General features: G+C 37.9%; 1 protein-coding gene across 5 annotated transcripts in view; it reads left to right on the top strand.

Moving 5' to 3' along the window:
• Nucleotides 1-21,867, top strand: part of UBE3D (ubiquitin protein ligase E3D) — a 161,513-nt gene that overhangs the window by 39,390 nt on the left and 100,256 nt on the right. For all 5 annotated transcript variants that reach the window (XR_009690981.1, XM_061131927.1, XM_061131926.1 and 2 more), the window contains exons 6-8: nt 5,337-5,406; nt 6,710-6,818; nt 10,228-10,391. Coding sequence is in view for 4 of the 5 variants with exons in the window: in XM_061131927.1 (XP_060987910.1) it covers nt 5,337-5,406; nt 6,710-6,818; nt 10,228-10,391 (343 nt within the window). In the remaining variant the exon portion in view is untranslated. The remainder of the gene's footprint in view (nt 1-5,336; nt 5,407-6,709; nt 6,819-10,227; nt 10,392-21,867) is intronic.

Here is a 21,867-nt window from a genome sequence, read left to right as displayed (position 1 = left end):
ATGTACAGCAGGCCTAGAGAATAACAGTCTGGATTGAAGCAAGTGGAGAGAAGATTGTAATAGAAAGACTTTTTCAGTTATACACTGAAACTGATAGTCATTGAATTGTTTGACCACATATAACAAATAATCTTGAGACAAGCCATTTTGTCATATGGGCAAAATTAGCTAAACATGTTTGGAAAACTAAACACATGAAAACGAAAGCAGTTATGCACTGTGGGAAATAGAAGGTTGAACAAAAAAGGAGCAATTCCATGGTATGATTATGATCACAATATGTGAACACTGAATATCCATTTAACCAAAAATCTTATGATGTGATACCTAAGTATATTAGGAGGTCATTGTATGTGAGTGTGTGTGTGGGGGGGGTGGGTAATGTAAGAGAGCTTTACCCACGTCTACTGTAAAAGTAAATTAGTGGATCCCCAGTGGGGCTTCCCAGGTGGTACAGTGGTAAAGAACCTGCCTGCCAGTGCAGTAGACGCAAGAGACTCGAGTTTGATCCCTGAGTCAGGAAGATCCCCTGGAGAAGGAAATGGCAACCTGCTCCAGTATTCTTGCCTGGAAAATTCCATTGACAGAGGAGCCTGGCAGACTACAGTACATGGGGTCCCAAAGAGTTGGACGTGACTGCGTGGCTGAGCACACACACAATTTCAAAAATGGTGGCCTAAAGAGAATGGCTAGTTCTCCTCTGAAGGAATCAAGTACAGAACTGTACAAGTTCAGAAGAACAGCTACTAGAAAATAACTGAAATGAAGCAATGATTTGAGAGATGTTCATTTATCAAAAACTGCTACTGCTTTGGGCTAAAATGTCAAATTTGTGGCTTTTTTTTGCTTGAGGTCATTGCTGTATTCCCCCCAACCCCTGAACTTGGGTAGGAAAAAAAAAAACAGCTTTATTATTTATAGGTGGCTAAAGATTTGGTTCAGGGTAGGCAAAGGAGAAAGTAGAAATTTAAGAGGGGATATTTTGAAAGCAAGAGTGTCCTGGAAGGGCTGAGCTAATAATTTCTTACCACAGCTCTGACTGGTTGCTAAACTCTACATACATACACTAGATGCCAGGGAGTCCGTTAGGAACTGAAAGCTTGAAGAGCCCTGAAGATTTGTTATGCCTTTGGTTCATTCCTCAGTCCGTATACAGTTTGGGTAGCAGAAGGTGGAAGCCTTAGTGGTTTGAAGTATTTGAGAAGAACCTTGCACCAGATTTGCTGATAGCCAAACCATGCAGAAATAGCAGATACTCTCTAGGGAGTCAGGCTAAGCAAAAGACGACTGGGCATAGACACAGTGGCTCCATACTGTGGGAAAGCATATTTCCTGGTATTTTAGTCCAAGCTTATTAATTGCCCTACAAACCAACAACCCTTCAAAGGATAAAAGAAAATCCAGAAGTACTACAGTATTTTACACACAATATCCTACTTCCTTCTAGAAATTATTAGCCAGGCAAAGAAAGAGACAGGAGTGGTTCATACTCAAGGAAAAAGCAGGACTCCACGGATGCTGAAGAAGCACAAATATTAAATTAGCAGACAAATGTGTTGAAGTAACTAATTATAAATATGGCAAAGAATTAAAAAGACAAATTAATAGCAAATCTCAACAAATCAGAAACTTCAGAGAAACACCCAGTTGGTAATTACAGAGCTGAAAAGTACAGTAACTAAAGAAAAATTCACTGGATTAACTAAAACCTCATATTTGAGATGATAGAAACAAACAAAATTGTTGAAGATAGTGAAAGTGTTAGTCGCTCAGTTGTGTCCGACTCTTTGCAAACCCATGAACTGTAGCCTGCCAGGCTCCTCTGTCCATGGAATTCTCCAGGTAAGAATATTGGAGTGGGTTGCCATTCCCTTCTCCAGTGGATCTTCCTGACCCAGGGATTGAACCCAGGTCTCCTGCACTGCAGGCAGACTCTTTACTGTCTGAGCTACCAGTTGAAGATAGGTGAATAGAAATTAAGCAATCCAAAGAACAGACAGGAATAAAGTCTCAAAATGAAGAGAATATCAGATTTGTGGAATGATATTAAGTGTTTTGATAAATGTGTACGTGGAGCTTTAAAAGGTGAGGAGAAAAAACATCAGGGAAAAAAATGGGTGAAATGTTGTCAAATTTGGTGAAGTATTTTAACTTTTGGATCCAACAACTGCAGTGAATCTCAAGTAGGATAAACAGAAAGAGCATTTCACCCAGGCGTATTGTAGTTAAGCTGATAAAAGCAAGAGATGAAGAGAGAATCTTGAAAGGAACAAGAGAAAACAAAACATCACATTGTAGGGATTTCATTAAGAATTAAGGCCAACTTTTTCTAGAAGTAATGACAGCCAAAAAGACACTAAAAGACAGCCAGAAGACCCTTTGAGATATTCAAAATACTGGGGGAGAAAACAGTAACATCTTTCAATTAATAATTCTATATCCAGTAAAACAATCCCTCAAAAATGAAGGCAAAACAAGGACATTTTTTATAAATAGGTGGAAATAATGCATTACTAGCAGACAATGCTAAGGAAGGTTCTTCAGGCTGAGGTGAAAGATAATCGGATGCTAATTGGAATCCACAGGAAGGAATGAAGAGTAAGATAAATGGAAAATATGTAGGTTAATTACCACAAAAGCATACTCAACAGAGGTTAGCATAAAATTAAAAACCACCTTTTCCTTGCATTTGCCAGTGCTCTAAAATTAGAACTTTTCATATCAAAGACTACATAAAGTGAGAATCCAATAGGTGACTGCACAGAAATATGAGACCCTGAATGACTGTACGGCACAGTGAAGGCAAATCACAAGTGAATACAAGCCCGTGAAATTACAGACAATATCAGTCCTTTGAGACTTCAGGAATTTCAAATCTTGAACATGGTTAGTCTGCTTTGAACTAGACATAATGCCGTGGGCCTGGGAAAATCAATTGCAAGTCATCTCTGGAGGAAAATGCCTTCATTGTGAAACTTACATTATTCCCACAAAGAATTTGTCAAGTACAGTGTTTACCATACAACCAAACATAAATAGGCACGTAAGTAAACTAGACTTCTACCAGTGAGAACTGACACAAACAGCAAACAATAGAAACAGACACCTATTGCTGGAATTATCAGATATAAACTGTAAAATGACCATGCTTACTGTAGTTAACAACATAAAAGACAGGTTTGAAATAATCAAAGGGTAAAGGCAACTAAAACAGTAAGCATATTTGGAGAAGATCTGCAACAGAATTTCTTAAAAATATAATTGAAATTTAAAACTCAGTGGATAGCTTACCAGCAGATTAGGCACCACACGGAGGAAGAATTAGTGAACAGAAGATAGATGAGAAGAAAAATCTGTAATTCAGCACAGAGAGACAAGAAGGTAAAAAATACAGAAGAAAGGGTAAGAGACATAAAACACAGAGGAGATCTAATGCATGTTTGAGCATGCTTCTAGAAGGAAGAGATAGAATAGGGCATAGTATTTGCAGAGAGAATTGCTGAGGATTTTGCAAAAGTGATGAAGAACTACAATTTGTAGTCTGAAGTCCAGTGAATTCTAAGTGTATAAAGCCCAAGTAAGAGAAATACATGGAAGTATATAGTTAGATACATCACAGTGCTACTGAGGGAAAATTTTGAAAAAGGAAAATGAAAATTTTTAAAGTAACCAAGGAAAAAGACATTACCTTCAAAGGGACGGCAGCAATAGAGATCTGAAGATAGTGTGCACAAAAGTTGAAAACGGTTAACCTAGGATTTTATATCAGGAGAAAATGTCCTGATACGAAAGAATCAAGACAAAGATAAATATATTCCCCGTCAAGCAAAAACTAGGATAATTCAATTCTAGTGATTTGGTTTCTTATGAAAAGAAATTTTGCCGGTATATTAAGTAAAAGAAATGATTCCAAAAAGAGGGTCTAAGTTCATGAAGGATCAGTAAAGAAAGTGGCCAATATGTTGGTGACACTAAGTGAATGTTAATTGTGTAAATTAATACTACCTTGTGGGATTAAAATTGTGAAATTAAACTACAGTTTCGACAACAACTGGGACAAAAGGATCACTTTAGAATGTTAAAAAGTTCAATTCTGCATCTAATAACATGATTTTAAATAGTAAAGTGAAAAATTGAACTTCAAGGGGAAATATATAAAGTCATCATAATAATTCAAAAAAATAATACTTTTTGTTGCATTTTTCTGTGTGTTACATTGAGCAATTGTAAACGTTTACAGAAAATCTACAAGGAACAATTTTTCACCTTATTAAAACAATTAAAAATTTGTTGGCACACCACTTCTAATGACTATAAAATTCTCTTGCTGAAATATATAGATGTTTATTTAATTCAACCATCCTCAATTTTTAAAAATTGAATTTTTCAGTATTTTCTATAATATTATTGTAAGCACCTTAATAGATAAATGTTTACAGATATCTATGAGCATTTCTTTGAGATAAATGTTTAGGCATTTAATTATGGTATCAAAATGTATGTATATATATATTTTTTTTCACTTTGATTTTCTCAACCAAAATGTATATATATTTTTAATGCCTTCACCAAGTGGCTTTCCAAAAATCTATTTGCAGTCCTGACAGCAGAAGGAGAATAAGTGTAACTGTTTCTCCATATCTTCATTGCTGCTACAATTTATCTTTCAAAAATATTTTTTTATTTGATACTAAAAATATTTCATTTTAATTTCCATTTCATTACTAGTGAGTGAACATTTTTCATGGGTTTTTTTAAAAATCAAAAATGGTTATGTTTATGTTCATTTCTGTTAAACATTAGTTTAAATTTTTCTGTAAATGAAGTAATCAGATAACCAGATTTTGTAAAAATTGGATATTAATACACTCATTGAGATTCTGGGTAAATATTAATGTGAGGTTCACAGCTTTTGTGCTTGGGCTTTAGAATACTATGATTTTTAAAGAGGCTTTTTCAGTGACTCCTCGGATTGTGGCTACTTTATAGAAATGAGAAAACCAAAAGACTGAGTTTGTGATGAGTGGGCGATGGTTGTGATGTGCCTAGTTTTTATCACCATGCATATTTGTGAAGAGAGTCTTGCTGCACCAGACTCATCTAGGGCATGCTCTTCTGAAACAGCGCTGAGCTATCTGAAGTGTCAGGGCTGTCACTGTATAGTTTCATCAATCTTTGTCTTCCGAAGCTAAGTCACTTTTAGAAAAGTTTTACTGACTGTTCATTGTACCAGTGTATCAGATATTTAGTTTGAAATGTCATAATTTGAGACCAACATGCCCACAATAGAAATACTAATTGTGGAGCTTTTTAATATTCTTATTTTTTGTTTCTAGAAACCACTAAGTTTTATATGACGGAGATAATTATTCTGCCATCTGAAAGAAATTTTCCCATCATACCAAGGTACAAATAGCAAATTGTTTCTTCTGTAATTTCACATGTAAAAAAAGATGGGAACAATTCATTATTTAGGAATTCATTTTTATTTATATGCCTGTTTGCTTGGAAAGGAAAATTGAAAGCCTTTGGAAGGGCTTTTAGGTAGTAGAATGAAACCACAGATATGAAAGATTTGAAGATTTATTTATGGTTTGCTTACATAATGATATACACAAATGTGCTCTTATAAATCTAGTTCTGAAATTTTTTTGTGCTTCTTTCTATGTGCTAGATATCCAAGGTCTTATAATCATTCATAGGTTTTTGAGTAATTATTTCTGGTTTTAATTTAACTTATTTGCAATGTGAGTTAGTTTTCAAATGACTCCTGTGTTTTTATAAAGAATATTGCTTATCCACTAAATTCGTTAGTATTTTTTTTCTTTGAATCTTTTTAGTGTTGCAAATGAAAGTTTACTGTAGTGTATCTTTCAGTTCACTTATTGATGTCTAAAAATTATGGCCCTCTGACTATAACCTTGAACTGCATCCTCTTATAATACTTTGATTATGCATCTCAGATCTGACAGTCTGAAGGGAAGCAAATAGAAAACATTGGAGATAATACTGACTAATGTTTGGAAGGAAATTTCTCATCTTTTATAACTTAGTTATTCACTGCTTAATTTACCACAGTTCAAATGGAATATTGACTAATCTAACAGTATACTTTTTTAGTTTCATGGAGGAAATACTTAGGTTGGGCTTCCCTGGTGACTCAGATGGTAAAGAATCTGCCTGCAATGCAGGAGACCTGGGTTCAATCTCTGGGTCAGGAAGATCCCTTGGAGAAGGGAATGACTACCCACTCCAGTATTCTTGCCTGGAGAATCCCATGGACAGAGTAACCTGGCAGGCTATAGTCCATGGGGTCACAAAGAGTCAGACATGACTGAGCAAGTAATACTTTTTACTTTTCACGTAAATAGGTTGGGGTGGAAAATGTATTAATGATTGAAGAATAGGTTATAGAAAGACTGGCTCAAGAACTTCTCTGGTGATTCAGTGGTTAGGACTGCATGCTTCTACTGCAGGGAACATGGGTTCGATCCCTGTTTGGGAAACTAAGATCTCACAAAGACTGGCACAAATACCAAATACATTAAAAATAGATTAAAAGTAGCACAGGTTGTGAGGGAATGGGCAGCATACAGAAAAGTCTGGCATGCAGCCATCTCTGCTTCTTAGGTACCCTGTGGGTATATGGGGCTCTTATTGTCAGTTATTATTAGAGGCTCATTGTGAAAATTGGTTTCTGTTCAAACAGGTCTCAGTTTGTACAGAGCATTATCGCCCAGTGTATGGTGGAACTGTCCTCTGCTAGAAGCACTTTTAGATTCACTATTCAAGGTCATGATGGCAAAGTATACATTCTGGTAAGAAGTGATTTTTGCCCAGTTTTTTGTAGCCTGGTAGTTCAGGGGCTCAGAAATTCTTTGGGCTTTGTTATTCTTTTTTCTTAATTCTCAGGTCTGGAAAATAAGGGATCAAAAATTAAAATTTTAATTGTCAGCTTAATTCACAAATCAAGCACCTTTAATTGAATAACGAATGATTTACCTGCCTCTATGTAGAAATGCCATGGACAGAGAGCCTGGTGGGCTGTTGTCATGGAGTCGCAAAAAGAGTTGGATGTGACTTAGCAACTAAACAACAACAGTAATGTACTAGGTACTTGGAATTCACAGAGAAATAAAACCTAATTCCTGTTCTGTAGAAGCTCATGCCACAAAATAAACTTTTTCTGCTTTCAGTTTTTAATGGCTTTCTTTGTCAGTGTAACACAATTCTCTTTTTCACTTTTTACCTCTTTATTTGATACTCTTATGTTTAAAATATGTTCTGTTGATCCTGCTTTTATTTTATCGTTTTGTGTGTGTGTGTCTGTGTGTGTGTGGCGGGGGGGGGGGCTGGGGTGTGTGTGTGTGGTAAGAGCACCTAACATAATCTACCCTCTTTACAGATTTTTATATTATAAAAATATTATTTTATATGTTATATTCCAGCATTGTTAATTATTGGCACAATGTTGTACCACAAGTCTGGAACTTACTCATCTTCCCAACTAAAACCTTATCCCCTTTGATTAGCCACTCCCAGTTTCTCCCTCCTTCCAGCACCTGGCAACAAGCATTCTAACTCTCTACCTCTATGAGTTAGACTATCTTAAATTCTTCATGTAAATGGAATCATACAGTATTATCCTGCTGTGTCTTATTTTATTTATCATAAAGTCCTCAAGGTTCATCTGTATTGTCACATACTACAAGACTTCCTTCTTTTTAAAGGCTAATGTTCCCTTGGGTATGTACACCACATTTTCTTAATCCATACATCTTTGGTGGGCATTTACGTTGCTTCTGCATCTTGACTATTGTAAACAGTGCTATGGTGAATATGGAAGTGCAGAGATCTCGTCAAGATCCTGATTTCAACACTTTGATGTTTGAGAAGTAGTGGCAAGTTTTGGAGAAGAGGCTCCACAGATAGCAGAATCATCCCCTACATAAACCACATGTGTCTAATACCAAACTGCAGAAAAGAGTTGAGGACATTATGTAAAAATCCAAGACTGAGGGCCCAAGTCTCTTGTCTGCCTCCACATCAGTTTTATTCAACCAGTAAACATATATTGAGCACTTCTTATTTGAAAGACATTTCCTAGGTGCTCAGGATAGAACAAAAATGCCTTCAAGGACCTCACACGCTAATACGGGACCATGGTAGCTAAAAGGAGGGAGGGAATTGAAATTGTTACTTGATACTGCTTTGTGACTGACGATCCATCACAGCGACTCCATACTTCTCTAATTCCAGATAATTTTTATTCAAAGTTAAAATATTTCCTAACTAAGGGTGGCACTAAGTATACCTCTTAGTCATAGTCTGAAATCAGCTTTAATTTTCTTTTTTTTTCCCCGCCATTTTTTTTCATTTGGCCCCACCTCGAGTCTTGCAGTATCTTAGTCCCCCAACCAGGGATCGTGCCCCTGCAGTGGAAGCACAGAGTCCTAAGCACTGGACCGCCAGGGAATTCCCTGAGTTTTCTTTTCATCTTTTCAAGTTGAAAATCAGGAGTAGGAATTTTTTTTAAACTTACTACTAGTGTATATTTAAGTTAAAATTTTTTTCATTCTTATGAAAGTAATACATTCTTGAAATACATTCTGACAACATGAAGAACATAAAAGAAGCGCTCCTTCCTTCCATTTTGTCCCCTCTTCCGCCCTGCTGTGTCATACCATCCAGAGGTAATCATTAACAGTCCATTTTCCCCCTGTTTATAATTATATGTAGTACACCCACAGGTATTTGTAAAAATAACACAATGATGTGATTAGCTTCATTCTTCAACGTGTGTACTTCACTCAACCATGTATCATGAGTCCTGTTTCTTGTTAGTGTAAATATGGACTCTTATTAATGATTAGAATTCCACTGTATGGCTGGTAAAGACAGTGCTTCAGGGAAAATCATCCTTGCATGTGTATTTTAGTCCTTTAGAAACAGTTTTCTCATCACTCTTGGAACGGGTGTATTTTAAACTCTGAAAATTATTGCCTCCAAAATGTTGGACTAATTTATCTTTTCTAAACCTCCTTTACCGTCTATAGACATTCTTGGTACCCCACCCAAGTCCCCTCTCTTTGGTTGGTCCCACATTTCCCTGTGATGAGAATGTTGCCTGCTCACGGCTAACAGCTGCCTTCATTCAGAGACTTGTCCCGTCTGGACAGATGCAGCCTGGCTTGGGGAGTTTCTTGTCCTCCCTCACCCCCACTCCTGTCCTGCTCAGCCTACTGCCTGTGACTTGACTCTGGGCTACAAAACCTGCCGTCTCCTGTCTCAAAATGGAACTGATTCTATAGATGGGATTCAGGTTCCAGAGCTCCCTGTGAGATTAGGTTGAGTCCACATCACTGGCCAACTCCTTCCCGTGCCTTCTCCTCTTTTCCTCCCACCCTTTCTCCTGAGAGTAAATCCTCAACTAATCAACTGAATCCAAATCCAGAAGCACTCTCCCACAAGCAGTGTGTGGGAAGACCTTCTCCAAACCCTTCTTCTGAGCTCTGTGGTATCCGTCTTTTTGTATTTGCCCATCTGATAAGTGAAAAGGAGTGGCACAAGAATTTTGTATTTCCTTATTACTAGTTAGAGTGACATTTTAATATATTTATCACTTATTTCTTCTGTTTGATTCTTTTCTTATTCCTCACCTGTATCTCTCTTGGTCTGTTTTTCCCACTTACTGATTGCTAGGAGCTCTGTAAATTATGGATAATAACTTGGTGTTACATATTTTCTCCTAATCAATTGTCTTTAGAAGCTGTGTTATCAGCAGTTCTACAAACATTATACTTTGAAAGACTTACCCTACTTCAAAGTTGCGTACATGATTTTTCAGTATTTTTTCTGGTGTTTTATAGTTTTATCTTCTTTTAAAATAGTTTTTGTTTTTTTCTCTTTTGAGTGGTGGTATGAGATATGGATAGGATTTCCCTTGTAGCTCAGACAGTAAAGTGTCTGCCTACCATGCGGGAGACTCTGATTCGATCCCTGGGTCGGGAAGATCCTCTGGAGAAGAAAATGGCAACCCACTCCAGTACTCTTGCCTGGAAAATCCCATGGACAAAGGAGCCTGGTAGGCTATAGTCCACGGGGTCGCAAAGAGTCAGACACGACTAAGCAACTTTGCTTACTTACTTACGAGATATGGATAGGGTAGTGATAATTTTTTTTTTTTTAAATACTCTTATGCTTAGACTTTTCTCTTCATTTCTTTAGCTGTGGCTTTTAAACTCAGACAGTTTGGTGATTGAATCTTTGGGACAGTCCACAAGCATCAAAAAATTCCCTGTGTTGGAAGATGTATTGAAGGCCGATTCCAATTCCGCCTGGAATGCAGTCAAGGTCCTCTACCAGCCATGCATCAAAAGCCGGAATGCAGAGTAAGTCATGCTTTTGTGTGCTCCCCCCACATTGAGTTTTCCTTTCTGTTGCCATGTTAGTATTAGGAAATTAAGGAATTCAATGGGACTGCGCCACTTCCCTACTGGATGCTGCTAGCAATCATACTGCTACATATTGTGCTTTCAAAATAGTTTGAATCATTATAGATTATTTATGCTAATGTGCAGAAAGCTTGCTTTTACTGAAAATAATTGGCCCCTTTTTTTTTTGGTAATCTCAGCTGTCTGGGCATATGGCCGCAGTACTAAATCAGGCTTCGACAGCTATGAATATTTACTGATAAACGCTTTCCAGGCATTTGGGATACAGTCATGAACAAAATGCAGTGCCTGTTCCCTAGGGTTGTCATTCTCACGGGGTAGGGGGGAAGGCAGACCGTAAACAAAGCAGACAAAACATCAAAGACTGATAGAGCTCTTACTGTGCGTCGGGTGCTCATCCGAGGGCTCCTAGCTCATTCTAAGCCTAGCGATAATCCTGTGGGGTAGGTGCATGGATCAGTTCAGTCCAGTCGCTCAGTCATAGCCGACTCTTTGCGACCCAGTGGACTGCAGCACGCCAGGCTTCCCTGTCCATCACCAACTCCTGGAGCTTGCTCAGACTCATGTCCATCGAGTCAGTGATGCCATCCAACCATCTCATCCTCTTGTCATCCCCTTTTCCTCCCACCTTCAATCTTTCCCAGCATCAGGGTCTTTTCCAGTGAGTACACGTATCAGCCTGTGTTATAGACAAGGACACTGAGACAAAGGCGTTAAATTACTCTAGTGAACTATAACGCAAGTTAAGATAGTTGGGGAGAGGAGGTGTGGGTGTAGGAGGTTGGCATTTTATACTGAAAAGTCTTCCTCAGATAAAGTGACATTTAAGTGGAAAACGTGAAGGCAGTGAGGGGAGTGAACCATCTCCGAGGAAGAGCATTCCTGGCAGAGGGAACAGAAAATGTTCTTATTTGAACAGATTGGAAGCTTATACTTGTCCTGTACTTGCTGATGGGTTTGATCAAATTAGTACCAAGAACAGAAAGATCCCAGTCTTCTGGGAAATAAGCAAGAAATTCTTAAAAATTATTGCTTGTCTTGTCTTTTCTTTTCTTTGAATTATACAAGCAGTACAAGTCATAAAATATTCAAACAGTAGAGACTTACATAAAGTAAAATATGAAAGTTCTCCATCATGTCCCTCTTTAGAAGAAAAAAGTATGTTCTGTATTTTTCCACTTTGTTTTTTCTTTTCTGCATCTTAACGTAATTTGAATGATACATGTGTATTTTTTCACACTTACAACAACAATAGCACTGTGTCTTGGAGATTCTTTCCATGTCAGTGCTTGGCACTTTATGAAATGAATGTACTATAATTTAACCATATTTCTGTTGATAATATTACCTTTTTGCTGCTTTAAGTAGGATTGCACTGTGTGTGTTATACATTTGTTTTGTGGTTATGTATAGTTTATATGAGGTATTTCTAAAAGTAGAATTACCAACTCAAAGAGTATGACTTTTAAAATTTCGATGGTAGTATCAAATTATTTTGCAAAAAGGCACTGCAAGCTTATCCTCCCACATAAAGTTTCTATAAATATCCTTTTCTCTATACCCACACCCAAGCTGCCACATAGATTTTTGCCCATCTGATGCCAGTCTAAATGAAACAGACAGTTGACTATCCTTGTGTTTTATTGAGGCATGATCAGAGAATATGACTTATGTATTTGATGCCTTGGGGACTCTTTTGAGGAATGTGTGTGTGTGTGGTTTTGTTGTTATTTAGTACTTCAGTTGTGTCCGACTCTTTTGCGACCCCGTGGACTGTAGCGGGCTCCTCTGTCCATAAGATTTCCCGGGTGGGAGTGGGTTGCCATTTCCTTTTCCAGAGGATCTTCCTGACCCGGGTATGGAACCCGAGTTTACTGGATTGCAAGCGGCTTCTCTACCACTGAGCTAGCAGGGGAGCTGCACGCATGTGCAGACGCGCGCGCGCGCATGTGTGTGTGTGTGTGTGTGTACCTTTATATGCTTAGGTTTATATAGTCAAGTTTATTATCACTTTTTAATTCACCCTTTTTATTTATTTGAAATGTGGGTCTTTTGAAAAGGGCATATTAAATCTCACTATTGTTACGGAAAAGTCATTTTCTTCTGATTTTGATGCCTTTTTCTGCGTTATATGTTTTGAAGCTATGTAATTAGGTATGTAAAAGGTTTGTGCCATAAAAACTTGACTGATTGCATATTTTATCAATAAGATTTTTCTCTCCTTTCACTTGATACTCTTTTTCTTTAATTCTGGTTTGCCTGATGTTATTGTCGCTATATTTACTTTCTTTTTAAAAAAATTATTGATTTGTTATCTTTGTTTTTCATTTTTTTCTTTTCAGCTGTCCCATGCTATCTTAGGTCTATATCTTGCTAACATATACATGGTAAGCAGCATGTAGCTGGATATTTTAAAACTGCAGTGTGACAGTCTGTTTATTTTAATAGTGAACTTAATTAATTATTGTTTATTGTGATTACTGATGTAGTTGAACTTAGTCTGCTTTTATATTGGTGGCCGTCTCTGTGTCATTGCTTTCCTGTGATGATTTGAAAGTAAAAAAATGTCTATTTCAAATGTTTTTTAGTGGTTAACGTTAAATTTTTATTACACATCCTTAAACTTATTTTTAACATTGGCTATCAATACCTATATCTATTTAGTATCCATTCTCTTCACCAAAATAAGAAACTACTCTTTAAAAAAAATTTTTTTTGTATATTCTTTTCCATTAGGTTTATCACAGGGTATTGAATATAGTTCTCTGTGCTGTACGGTAGGACTTTGTTACCTGCTAATTACAAACTCCCAGTTCTCCCCTCCCCCACTGTCTTTCTTAACAAGGCTTCACATTCAGTCTCTCCCTCCTAAGACACTCTCTCCTTTGTTGAGATCATTTATGATTCTGGATTCTGATGATGGAGGTTGCTTCTTTTTTTTTAATATTTTATTTATTTATTTATTTGGCTACATCAGGCCTTCATTGTGGTGCTTAATTGCTCCATGCCATGTGGGATCTTAGTTCCTCAAACAGGGATGAAACCCATGTCCCCTGCAAGGCAAGGCAGACTCTTAAGCACTGGACCACCAAGGAAGTCCCATTGTTGTTTCTTCTTAAGGAAGTATCAAGCCAAAGCTCTACCCCATTTGCTTACTTCTTACTTGTACTCCTGCATAATGACCATAAATGACTTTATATTTTTATTGTATAAGTGTGTTACCATAAAAATGTGCAGGATTGTTTTTAAAATATTTACAAATAGTATTATATTGTATGTATATTTTTGCAGTGTTTTTAAAGTCACGATTCTTTGTTCCAATTGTTTGATTTGATAAAGTCTAATAGTTCTTTTAAACTTGGGATATAGTCAATCCTTGAATATCTGAAAATGGCTTATACCTCTTTTTTGTCTCTTGGAAAACCTTAGGATTTTTCTCTTTATCTTTGGTTTCTAAGGTTTCATTCAAAGGTCTAAATGTAAGTGTTTGTTCAGAATTTTCTCTAATGTCATAAATTATTCTTGCCTTACAGATGCAGTGTTCCCTCAGTCTCTGTGAGAATAATAAAGTCTTCTCTTTCTTTATTAACTCTTTTTCCTTGAATATTATTAACTCTTCTCTTTTTGAAAAGAGACCTTGTGTTTGGTAGGGGCTTCCCTGATATCTCAGTTGGTAAAGAATCTGCCTATAATGCAGGAGACCCTGGTTTGATTCCTGGGTTGGGAAGATCCACTGGAGAAGGGATGGCTACCCACTCCAGTATTCTTGGGTTTCCCTTGTGGCTCAGCTGGTAAGGAATCCACCTGCAATGTGGGAGACCTGGGTTTGATTCTTGGGTTGGGACGATCCCCTGGAGAAGGAAAAGGCTACCCACTCCAGTATTCTGGCCTGGAGAAATCCATGGACTGTATATGTATAGTCCATGGGGTCGCAAAGAATCAGACACAACTGAGCGACTTTCAATTGTGTTTGGTACTACCTTTCATGGTGTTGCTTTTCCCAAATGTTTGATAATTTTACTGGAATTCCTGCACTAGGATGTGAACTCCAGGAGAGCCAGGACCTTGATTGTCTCACTGTTTACCCCATCTAGATGAGTGTTCGCAGAAGTGCTCCAAACATGCAGTCTATGTTTACATCTAATGCAACCCATGTGAAGTAAATCACACGTGGTTTTCTGTTCGTCCTCATATTTCATAATCACTCTTCAGCTACTGATGACTGTCGGTTTTCGTTACCTTTGCCTGCCTTTTTGGACTAGGGAATGAGAACCCAAAGGAGATCCTAGTCCGGATGTGCCCATTTTTTGACGACTTTTGACTATTACAAAGAAGGAAGTAGTTTAGATTTATGTTATGGTGGTACACCTTGACTTTATCATGATGAAGACTTTTTGTACTGCCTTTCTTCAGGAGGGTTAACAAGGACTCAGTGCACCTGTTTCATAATTTCATGTATTCTAACTCGAAATATAGTGACTACAATCCATTGTATTCTGTTGTATTTATTAGTGGACTTGAAACTTCAATCTTGGGGATAAGTTGACGTCCAGTAAATGAGCTTATTACTTTAGTTGTCTATTCTGTAGAAGTACGTTTGTTGTGCTTTTCCTCTGGCTAGTTTGCCTCAATGCCCAAAGGTGGGGAGGAAATTTCACAGGTTGGTAAACGTCCTGTGAATTATTTACTTTTATCTTTTAAGGACATTAGTATCTCTGTTGGGGCATGACTGAGTAAACTGTAGACTCCCTGGCATATTTTTGGTACTTGGGGTGGTATATTAACTATTTTAGTCAAATTGGCTAGAATTTTTTTCTAGTGGAAGTGTGGATTGCCAGATGGCAGTCTAAAAGAGGAAAATAGCAAATGTAACTATGGTTTTATTTCCTTGAGCACATATAAAAAAGTAGCATGTAATATTTTTAGAATGTTCTTTCTAGCAATAGACACACATGTCTCTTAACATTTTGAGGTCTTTTTTTTTTTTTTTAATCTCTTTCCCCCTGCCCACTCTCAGCCAGAGTTATCTTACAACTCACACTCCTTAGTTTGCATGTCAAAGTTTAGATCTGAAATATTAACTTTTTAGCTTTGGACTCTTTTTAAGTTCACTTCTGCAGTTTAATTTTGTTAATTCATTATTTCACCTGTTACCTCCTATTCTCTAGATTGGGGGTAATTTTGTCCCTTAAGGGACATTTGGTAATGTCTGGGGATAATTTTGATTGTCACAACTGGAGGGACTAATGGCATCTAGAAGTAGGTGGCAATGGGGTTGCTCTTAAACGTTCTGGAGTCCTTAAAACAAAGAATTATTTGGTCCTAAAATGCCAGCTGTGCCAAAGTTGAGAAATCCTGTTCTTGATGATTTCCTGAAACCAGGCTGTGGGTACTTTTCCACTCTGGGTGTCACAGCCAGAACTTTTCTTGAAATGGTGTTTAGTCCAGTGAATACAAGAAATTTTACTGTGGTGTTATAATAGAGCCAGGCAGAGCAGCCCTTAGCATGTGGTTGTTGCTGTTACTGTGGGCCATTACCCTGCAGCATGTTACTAGGTAACCATTAGGACGGGGACCGTTAGTCGTCCTGCTCAGCCATTGGTTGGTGCCACAGTGGGCCCCTCCCCAAAGTAAGCCGTTGCCAATGAGTGACCGTTAGTGGTCCTGCTCAGCCATTGGTTGGTGCCACATTTGGCCCCTCCCCCAAGTGACCAACTGTCCCTGATTGACCCTTAGTGGGGCTTTCAGTCAATGGCTGGCGGAATGGTGGTCCTCAGGTGGAAAGTGAGGTAAGAGGGGGATCCTGGATTTCTCCACAGGGCCCTCTTGCTTACCCGGCCTCTGGCCAGTCGGTGAGCTGGCGTGCCCAGGGAACAGGCTGGGAGCTGTGTCCTGCAGGACTCCAGAGCCCTCGCCAAGGCCGCCCGTTGGCCTTGGCCCAGCAGTGAACCTCTCCCCCGTCCCTGTCTCTGCAACATAACGGCAGCGGCCGTCCGCATGGGACAGTCTCTCTCCTTCTCCCCCTCCCCAGTTTGGGCAGCCTGAGGGCCAGTTGGGTTGGGCGCCTGGCTCCCTCAGCGATGACAATGGGCGAGGTCTAGGGCCCTGGCCCTGAGGGAGCCAGCTGCCACTGAGATCTCCATCCCCTTAGCCAGACCTGGACCTCCGAGGGTGAAAGTTATTCCTTTGATATAGATTTACAGGAACATTGTTAACTGACTGTGATCTGGCCACAGGGACAAAGGACCTAACAAGCAGTTTGGAACAACCAACCCCACCCCTCCCTCACCTTTCCTCGAAAAGGGCTTTGCTGAAAGCTTTTGGGGAGTTTAGATATTTTAAGGTAGAAGCCACCCATTTCGTTGCGTGGTGCTCAGAAAACCTTTCAGTTTGCTCTGAACTCTGACTTTTTTGTGGTGTTTGGCCTCACTCTGCGAAGGGCACACAGAATTGCATTTCAGTAACATCATGAGTCCAAAATCTGTATAATCCCACAGGTTTGTTTGTTTATTTTTCCCGCATGTTAACTTTGTTAGAATAAGTAGGCTAAATGGTAAAATAGTGTAACTATTGTTATACTGCTTTCTGTTTCTTTGGGGCAAACATGAAGAATAGGTACGTTTTTGTTAAACAGGAAGAATTTCATAGGTATCAGGTTCTTTGTTCTCATAGTTGTAAGAGAAGAGATCTAAGGGGAATGTATTCATTAAGAGAAAATAAAGAACCTTTTTAAAGCTAAATTGAATTCTCTTTTGTATAAGTTATATGAGTCCTAATGTTGGTAGTGGTTCTTTCCACATTTTCAAGAGAGACAATATCTAACTTAGGCATCTGGAAAATTTGAACTGAGAACTGTTCTATTTTCTCCTGTTAATAGCATTTTCTTGCAAAAGGTATTGAGGATTGAAATGTTGATGATGTGTTATATTCACCCCTAATGTTAGTAGAATTTAGAGATTAAATTTTACAAACTAAGATTTCTCTCTGTTGGCTAAGATTTTTACCTTAAGATAGTTATCATTACTGCTTTTCCTAATGAAATAGAAACATATAAATCATACCCATGTACATTTCGTATACATAAAATAGTATTGTTTGTATTTGTAAAATGTGTTTTTATTCTCTTTTCCTCCTTTATTTCAGAAGGAAATTTGAAATTCTGCTTAATTTTTCTTTCTTGTGGTAAAAAATCACATAACATAAAATTTGCCATCTTAATCCTTTTTAAGTGTACAGTTTAGAAATGTTAAGTGCAGTTGCCCTTTAAACAACATAGGGTTAGGGACACCAACTGTGCAGTCAAAAATCCACTTGTAATTTATAATCAGGTGTCTGTGTTTGAGGTTCCTCTGTATCTGCAGTCACAAATTCAACCAACCACGAATTGCATAGTACTGTAGTACTTAGCTATTGAAAAAAATGTGCATATAGGAGGACCCACGCAGTTCAAACTCTCATTGTTCAGGGGACAGCTGTATATTCGCATCATTGTGAAACCCATCTCCAAAACTTTTTTATCTTACAAATCTGAAACTATAATCTTTTTCTGCTTCCCCTAGCCTGTGGTAATCACCATTCAATTTTCTGTTTTTATGGGTTTGATTGCATTAGTCTCCTAGGGCTGCCATAACAAAATGCCATAGACCATATGGTTTAAACAACAGAAATGGCTTTCCTTATAGTTCTGGAGGCTAGACGTCCAAGGTCAAAGTGCCATTAGGATCAGTTTCTCTTCCTGGTTTGCAAGTGAATGGTCATCATCTTGCCTGTGTCCTCATATGTAGAGAGAGAGAGAGAGAGAGAGATGGAGAGAGGGAGAGGGAGGAATGGATCTTGCATCACTTCCTCCTCTGATGAGGCCTCATTCTTTTGACCTCCTTTAATTTAAGTACTTCCTTAAAGGCCCTGTCTCCAGACACAGTCAGATTGAGGGTTAGAGCTCTAACTGTTCATGTTCAGCATATGAATTTTGGGGAAGCCACAGTTCAGTTGATCACATTGGCTACTTCAGATGTTTCATGTAAGTGGAATCATAATAGTATTTATCTTTTTGTAACTGGCTTAATTCACTTAGTGTTCCTCAAGTTTCATTCATGTTATAGCATGTAACAAGATTGCTTTTCTTTTTAAGGCTGAATACTATTCTGTTGTATGCATAGATCACTTTTTGTTTATCCATTCATTCCTTGATGGACATTTGGATTGCTTCCACTGCTTGGATATTATGAATAGTTCTGCTATGAACTTGGGTGTACAAATAAGTGAGACCTTGCTTTCAGTTATTTTGGATGGATACCCAGAAATGAGATTGTTGGATCATATAGTAGTTCTGTTGTAATTTTTTGAGGAACCTCCATAGTATTTTCCATGGTGGTTGCAGCATTTTATGCTCCCACCAGCAGTGTACAAGGGTTCTGATGTCTCCATATCTTCATCAGTATTGTCAATCTTGTTATCTTTTTTTTTTTAATAGTAGCCTTTCTAGTGGATATGAAGTGTTACCTTATAGTGGTTTTGATTTTCATGTCTCTGATGATTGAGCTTCTTTTTATATACTTGTTGGCCATTTGTATATCTTCTTTGGAGAAATGTTCAGGTTCTTTGCCCATTTTTTTAATCTTTTTTGTTCTTGTTGATGTTTTGGTGTTGAATTGTAGAAGTTCTTCATATATTTTGATATTAACCCCTCATCAGACATATGACCTGAAAATATTTTTTTTTATTCTGTAGGTTGCATTTTTACTCTGTTGATTGTATCTTTTGATGCACAAAAATTTTAAGTTTGATATAGTTCCATTTGTCTAATTTTACTTTCTTTCTTTGTCTGTGTTTTTGGTGTTGTAGCTGACAAATCATTGCCAAATTCTCCTTAACTTTGAAGCTCTGTACCTAATATGTTAGAGACTATCATTGCCTGAAATACTTTGGAGATAAAATTAAGTGATTCTGTGATTTAACTGAGTTTGTCCTTTTTACTGATAAAAACATAAATATTAGTTTATGCTAATTTTATGTTCAATAGAACATCCAAATTTGTTACTTACTAATTGCATAACCTGCTAAAACACTACACATAAACTTATTTGGATAGTATGTGAATACAATGCTGAAATGAATAAATGAATGAGCAAGTGAATGAATGAATTGATATGTGTCACCAGCCCCTTAAGAGCACTTTATCATACCACCTCAAGTGGGCGTCTTCTGCTTCCCCACATAGGAGTCATGTGATGATGTCAGTGCACCCCAGTTAGGGACACTGACTCTGCAGAGTAGGTGAAACTTACACTTCAGAAATGAATGTCAAGTCTTACCTTTTGTAAGTAAGGAAACTGAGGAGCAGTAAGAGAAATGACTACAATTAGTTTGTTAGGCAGTGAGAAAGCCACAGTTAGAGCCACATTGTTATGATTCCAAATTCAGTGCTTTGTCATTACGTTCTATAGTCCATCACCATAACATTTTAGGAGATGCGAAAATGTCACTCTAAATGTGTACTCTTTCTCAAGAACTGTTTTGTCCCTTGGTAGTTTAGAATATGTCAGCAGTTTGATTACTCCTCAAAATACACTGCTTCCTCTATTATACTCAGTGAATATTTATGCATGTTAGTATATAACTTCAGTAGCAAAAGCTTCTAATTTATAATGTGTTCATATCTGATCTTATAGGTCAAAATTTAAGGATACAAATGTAACTTTTTCAGAAGTCCCTTGCCTTCCCTTCCTAGGACAGGAAATCAACTGAAAGAAAGTTAATCTAAAAATACAGAAAAATAGTCCGGTACCTCCCTCCAGGAAATAGAAATGCTTTTCTGGAAAGGACTTTTCACACATTTTATCTTACCATATTATCACCAAGACCCATCTAGAGACCACTCTTCATTATGAAGCAAGTTTAAACACCCACTTCTTTGATCTATAATTGGAAAAATTCCTCTTCTGAGTGGACAGTGTTTAGTAAGGTGGCCTAAATTCAGGCCTGTTTTATTTGGAATTCCTGTACTATCCATGAATTCATTTATAATCATTAAAGAAGATACAGGAATACAGGAAATAAGATAATTTATAATAAAACTGAACTTTTTTTCCCCTGGAGATTCTAACCAAGCAGGTTTCCTATGAAAAGTAGTTCATCTCTTGGGATTTCTTTGTTAGGAGACAATCTGGTTTCCTTCTTCTGGTGCAAGAACATGAGCCAGGTATTGTTCTGACCTGTGGAGATAAGCAGGGGGTGAGGGGTGACTGGGACTGGATAAAGGAAGGAAGAAAATCTGTATATGAAATTGTTTCTTCGCTTTTCTATATTTTCTAATCATGTGTTGGGTATTTTTTTTTCTTTAAATCAAATCTGAGATAGTTATCTTAAACTTTCACATCTGAAGAGTTTGAGTTTTTCTTTTTCCTCTTTTTTATTGCCTCCTATTCTGTGCTCCACAGTAAGAACCTAGCACTTTCTGCCATAGAGGAACTTGCAGTAAAGTTAAGGCAACATAGTAAATGTATCCCCCGCCTCAAATTCTTTAAAAAATAAAAACAAATTCTGCATACATGCTGAGAAACAGGAAACAGTATTCACTAGCTGTATTAAAGAAAAATGGGGAGAAGTTAGGAAAAGTTTTCCTCTGCTCCACCCATACCCCAGTAAAAGCTGGCTGGTGACTGTGGTGGGTCCTAGGGAGCTCAGTGGCTGCTGCTGCTGGGGGTCATTTGCTCACAGAGGGGGCAAGGTGGAGGGGTGGTCATCTGCCCCCCAGAGATGCTCTCATTTCCTTGCTTAGCCTGTTAGGGTCTCCTCAGATGTTCTCATTTGAAGAAAAGATTCCACAGCTGGTACAAAAAAGTTTGAGAACAGCTGTTCTCTGGGCTATGCATTTCTTCAGACCCTGCTTCACTAGGTCATGCCTTAGAAAAGGGACCCCATTTTAATCATTAGAATGGCCTTCCTTTTTGGGGGCTGAAACCTCCTTCCCAGAAACTCGCATCCAGAACTACCAAAAATTAATCTGCTAATTTTTGAACACCACAGCTGTTCTAATATTTTAGATCATCTGACCCTCATTCCTAGCTTTTCTCTCCTCCAAGCTAGACCTGCTCAGATGGAATGGTTTGAAGCTTTCCTTTCCTTGTGCATTCTCTCTTTTCACTTGGTCCCCTTTCCTGTTACCATCTTGATTGCCCCTAAGATGTTGCCACAGCATCTTATCAGATTTACATAGACTGGGTGAAATGGGGAAAAGCTAGAGCTGGGAGTTTATCCTCTGTGGCTGTTTTAGGTAATTTTAGGTACAAAGAGAAACTAGACAGGAAAGACTGAATTTCAAGAATCCATTTGGATTTGGACATTAAACAAAAGTTTCCAACGCGAGGTGTTGAAAATGGTCATTTATTCGAGAAATAAATGTTATGTACTG

Source organism: Dama dama, chromosome 28 (genome assembly GCF_033118175.1).
Source record: "Dama dama isolate Ldn47 chromosome 28, ASM3311817v1, whole genome shotgun sequence".
In the NCBI taxonomy this organism is placed as follows: Eukaryota; Metazoa; Chordata; class Mammalia; order Artiodactyla; family Cervidae; genus Dama; species Dama dama.
This window is presented reverse-complemented; position numbering and strand designations above follow the sequence as displayed.